Genomic DNA, 5,463 nt, shown 5'->3' on the forward strand with positions numbered 1-5,463 from the left:
CGTTCACACCGATGAGAGCATCAGCAATTAATTGGGCATTCTATGATTGGGTAGCGTTGGATTGCTGAATATGCTTAGCCATCCTCTCTAGAACATCAGTTTGCCTCCTTTTCCTACTAGAATGCCTTGTGTTACTTGGACCTGCACCAGCATCAAAGTGTGAAGCTTGTCCATGCCATCCATCGATGGTTGGATTTACAGACATGTCAGAGTCGTCCAATCCTTGAGTTTGATCTTCAATTACTTCATCGACTTGTTCCTCTGCATCAAAACCACTGACTACACCTGCCCCAGTGGCTCTGTCATTTCTGAATATACCCTCCAGCCGATGAAACAAAAGTAATGGCTTCCCAAGAGTATAGAATTTGGTCGGCTGTGCATGCAACAAAAAAAAAGTTGTACTGAATAAACACTTTAGAGTGACAAATCATTCAACTTGAGTTAAATTTACACACGACCTTCATCACGCATCAAGGACATCTTTGCTGTCAACTTCGACACAGTGTTTTTCAGAATTCCAGTCAAATCCACTACATGCAAGCATCTCAGAGGTGTACTGATACTTCTCTTTCAACTATAGTTGTCAGAACCGGTCAGACTACTGGATCACTGGGTCATTGGTTCAACCGGTGGATCACTGGTTGAACCGATTGACTTATCCTATATAAATAAAAAAAATTAAAATATATATTTTCACTAATATTTTAAGAATATCTAGTTATTCTCAAATAATTAGAACATCAATAATAAGTATTTTATTAATTTTACTCTATCATAAATATTTTTATTTTGTTTTTATATTAAAATAACTATTATTTTCAAATTTTAATAATCTATTAATTAGTTTATATCTATTATACTATTATATACTACAAGTATTTATTAAAAAATAATATTAATAGATATTATATAATTATAAAAAAATAAGGGAGTTTATTCTTATTGTTAAATAAAAATGTAATTAATTTAAGAATGAGTGAGTTTATAACTAAAATTAAAATAAATTAAATAAAAGTAAATTATTTGATGAAAGATATTTGTATAATAATTTGCATATGTAATATTAAGAAGAACAACAATTTAGTGGCAAGGAAGGACACTCTTTATCCTAAATACGGTTCGAACCCCATGTCTAGGGGTGGAAATAGGCCAGGCGGCCTGTCAGGGGCCTGCAGCCTGACCTGTGTTTGGCCTGACCTGGCCTGGCCTGTTAGGAAATAGGCCCAGGCTCAAACTATTAAAAAAGCCTATATTCTTTAAAAGGCCAGGCCTAGGCTTTTGAAATAGCCTGTTGAGCCTGTCAGGCAGAAGGATTTGAACTTGAGTCTTCTATCTTATGAAAATACCTTTATCCACTCAACCATTTATTTCTTTAGTTATATATGTGCATTTTTATTTTCTTAATATCTTTAATCTTTGATATTGAAATATCAAAAGTCAATCAAATAAAATATTTCTAAAAATTTCCCTCCACACTAATAAAGAAATACACATATACACGGTCTTTTTCTTTTTCCTTCTCCACTTTACACGCTCCTACCACTACTAACTACCAATCTACCATCCTCTTCATCTTCTCTTCCTTTGACTGTAAGTACTTCTTCTTCTTTCTCATGTCATTATTTTTTATTTTGTTATTTTTTATATTTGTTGTTATAATATTAAATATTTTTCATCAATTAGGGTTTTGTTCTGTCAAAGATCTTCTTTTAAGTTCGATTTTTTTGTTTGTGTTGTGATATTATTTCTACTTTTTTGAACATAAAATTTTATCAATTTTTTTCTTTATTAAAAGGTTCTTACTTTATGCCATTGATATGATGAAAGCAAAAAAAATCATGAGATAATGTTGTCTGTTAATTTTTGTTTAGGCATTATAATAAGCTTTAGAAATGGCTGAATCTGTAACTCCAAGTAATCCATTGGCCAATTCTATTTCTTTAAATGGAGAAGAAATTAATCAGTCAGTACCAACAATACCAACAACAGACACTGGCATTGTACCAACACACACAACAACTATTACAAATCAACCAGTCACGGATGAAAATGGTAGTAATGAAACTGTTGTTACAAAAAAAGGAAGAAGACTTCACTAATTTGGGATGATTTTGATCAAGTTGAAAGTTCTGAAGGTACAAAAGCTATTTGCAAGTATTGCAAATCAATGTTTTCTTATGCTGGAAAAGGAGCTAGTACTTCACATTTATGGAGGCATTCTAGTAGTTGTTTACAAAGGAGATTGCATGTTGCTGCACAAAAGAAGCAACCATTGATTCCATTTCAACCTTCCAATTCAAGTGTTAATCCCTTTGTGACACCAGGTGCAAGATATTCTCAAGAGAAGATGAGACAAATAATTGCTACAGCAATTATGGTTCATGAGCATCCTTTCAGCATTGTTGAGGATGAAGTTTGGATGTGGGGCTTCCAATATGCCAATTCTGAATTTCATAAAATTTCTCGTAAAACTGCTCGAAGTGATTGCTTGGCAATATATGAGGCTGAAAAGAAACAATTGAAGGCTTTGTTACAAAGTGTTAGGAAGATAAGTTTGACAACTGACATGTGGATATCAAGCCATCAAATTGTTGAATATATGGTTATCACAGGTCACTTTATTGATGCAGGATGGAATCTTCAAAAAAGGGTTTTGAGTTTTGTTCAGGTACCTGCTCCTAGACGTGGCATTGATGTTGCGGATGCTATTTTCAAGTGTTTAAAGAGTTGGGGAATTGAAAATAAAGTCTTCTCAGTATCTGTTGACAATGCTTCCTATAATGATTCATGTCTAAGGGCTCTTAAGGATACTATTTCAGATAACAACTCATTACCTGTTGGTGGTAGTTTGTTTCATGTTAGGTGTTGTGCACACATTCTGAATTTGTTGGTACAAGATGGGCTAGGTAAAATTAAGGGTATTATTCATAAAGTTCGTGAGAGTGTCAAGTATGTCAATTTTAATGATTCAAGATTTAAAACATTTGTTGAGATTGCTGAAAACAAGCGTTTGAAGGAGAAAAAACTCATCATTGATTGTCCCACAAGATGGAATTCTACTTACAACATGTTATCTGTGGTTTTGAAGTTTAAATCTGTGTTTCCTGTGTATAAGAAAAGAGAACCTCACTACAATTACGAATCATCATCAGAGGATTGGAGAAAAGTTGAGAAGATTTGCAAACTTTTAAAAGTTTTTAATCTTGCTACTCATGTCATTTCTGGTAGTGAGTATCCTACTGCAAACTTGTACCTTCTTGAAGTTTGGAGAGTGAAACAAGTAATTGATGATGCTATGGAAGATAGAGATTCCTTCATGAGAGAAATGACAACCTCAATGAAAGAAAAGTTTGACAAATATTGGGGAGAATGCAATATGGTAATGTCTCTTGCTTGTGTTTTGGATCCTAGGTGCAAATTACATGTTATTAAATTCTGTTTTCCTTTAATTTACAAACCTGAGCATGTGGCTGCTGAAAATATTGAAAAAGTGAAGAATACATTGCAAGAAATGTACGATGAATATGCTGAAAAATATCACGGTGAGACAATAATAAGTGGAGTTAACACTAATAGTCTAGTTGCTTCTTCTAATGTGGTTAGTTCTGAAATTAGTGGAATTGATGAAATGTTGAATATGGTTCGAAAAAAAGAAGCCATTCATCCAACAAAATCAGAATTAGAAGTTTATCTTGACGAGAGTGCTTACATTCCTGAAGGCAATTCTAAGTCTTTTAGTGCTTTGGAGTGGTGGAAAAACAATAGCTTGAAATTCAAGGTTTTATCTAAAATGGCAGCAGACATATTAGCAATTCCTGTCTCAACGGTGGCTTTAGAGTCTTCATTTAGTGCTGGAGGAAGAGTTATTGATGAATATCGTTCTCGACTAAATCAAGAGTCCATTGAAGCTCTCATTTGTGGAGGAGATTGGCTTCGGAACAAGTATGGTTTGAAGAAAAAACCAAAGGTAAAAATTAACTTTCTAATATTTCTCTTTTTGACTAAGTATCTATGTTATAGAAAATATTTTCTCTTTTTAAATGTGAAAACATTGATATTGGTATGATGTGAGTAGTTAGAATAATAAAGTTGAATTTTCATGATATATAAATGAAGTATCATATCACTTATACTAAGATTATGACCACAATTTTATTTTGAACATTCTCTTTTGTACTAATAAAAAAGTATTTGTTGTATTTATATTATTTAAAAATCTAATGATATGTGTATGTTTTCTTTTTTCTTTCAAGGTGTTGGAACAGGAAGATTAAATCACTTGCAAGCTTGGAGGATTAATCGATTAATTGTCCAACATTTTCTTTACTGTATTTTGATTTAAGTAGTTATTAGTTATTATTTGATGTTATGTTTAGTTGGTTTGTTACAACTCTTGATATTGATGAACTCTTTTTCTTTTGATATGTTACATATTTTGAAAGTAGTCAAGTGGGAATATATTCATATATATTATTTTTTTAATTAATAATAGTTATTTATTGATATTTTGTCTTTATTTTGTATCAATATTATTCATAAATTTATTATTTTATATTTTATAATTTTAAAAATTAAATTATATCTTAAATTTAATTATTATTTAAAAAAGGCCTATTAACAGGCTTCAGGCCAGGCCAGATTTAACAACAGGCCAGGCTCGATACTCATTAAAAAGCCTATACCAGGCTACAGGCCAGGCTAAGGCCAACATACTCTATTACAGGCCTGGCCTGTTAAGAGTAAAGTCTGGCCTGACCTGGCCTGTTTCCACCCCTACCCATGTCATACATTTCTTGAAATTTTAGATCTCAAGCGGTTCGGTTGAATCGGTTTTTAATGAGTTGACCGATTTTTATCGGTTCACCTCGAGTTTGACCAGTTCGTTCCGGTTCCTTTTCTTGTACAATTCAAATATCGGACCGGACCAGACCGGTATTAGATTCGGTTCACCGGTTTTTTGATCGAACTGACCAAGCCGGTCCAATTTTAATAACTATGCTTATTCTTGCAATGTTTTGTGGTTAGAGTACAATTTGGGAAGGCCTCTAACATCTTCAAAGCTAGTTTTTCAAAAGTTTCGGGTTTGAGTTGACCACAATCAGTCTTCTGACCATCAATAGCAAACTCCTCCATGAAGCCAACAAATACTTGAGTTTCTTCATCACACCATATGCATTTGTCCATTATCACTTAAGAAGAAGTAAACATGAAGCTATTATACAATCCAATACTATCACAACAGCCAACAATAACCATCAACAATAATTCTTATAAATACAAAAATAAATGTCAATTACAGTATCCATGTTTCGATTCACAACAAGTCTTTCAAACACAAATTAAGCTATTAAAACACAAATTCGATGCCAACATAAACAACAAAAATTCAAACTAAGCCTAGAAGCTATTTCTATTCCATGCGACTCGCTCTTCACTCTTCATACATCTTAATTGCCATGTTGT

At 32.8% G+C, this 5,463-nt stretch overlaps 1 protein-coding gene across 1 annotated transcript; it reads left to right on the forward strand.

Moving 5' to 3' along the window:
* Positions 1-1,892: 1,892 nt before the first annotated feature.
* Positions 1,893-4,702, forward strand: LOC130945454 (zinc finger BED domain-containing protein RICESLEEPER 2-like). Its single transcript, XM_057874167.1, has 3 exons — positions 1,893-2,052; positions 2,136-3,967; positions 4,622-4,702. Exons 1-3 carry the CDS (start codon positions 1,893-1,895, stop codon positions 4,700-4,702), a joined length of 2,073 nt encoding a protein of 690 aa, XP_057730150.1.
* The last annotated feature ends 761 nt before the right edge of the window (positions 4,703-5,463 follow it).

This window comes from Arachis stenosperma, chromosome 8, assembly GCF_014773155.1.
Source record: "Arachis stenosperma cultivar V10309 chromosome 8, arast.V10309.gnm1.PFL2, whole genome shotgun sequence".
Taxonomy (NCBI): Eukaryota; Viridiplantae; Streptophyta; class Magnoliopsida; order Fabales; family Fabaceae; genus Arachis; species Arachis stenosperma.

Bases quoted from the DNA above. Each gene is read 5' to 3' on its own strand.
- LOC130945454 (XM_057874167.1), top strand. From the start codon at position 1,893: ATGGCTGAATCTGTAACTCCAAGTAATCCATTGGCCAATTCTATTTCT. The intron at 2,053-2,135 runs GTAGTAATGAAA...AAAGTTCTGAAG, and splicing joins ACCAGTCACGGATGAAAATG to GTACAAAAGCTATTTGCAAG. The intron at 3,968-4,621 runs GTAAAAATTAAC...GCCTATTAACAG, and splicing joins GTTTGAAGAAAAAACCAAAG to GCTTCAGGCCAGGCCAGATT.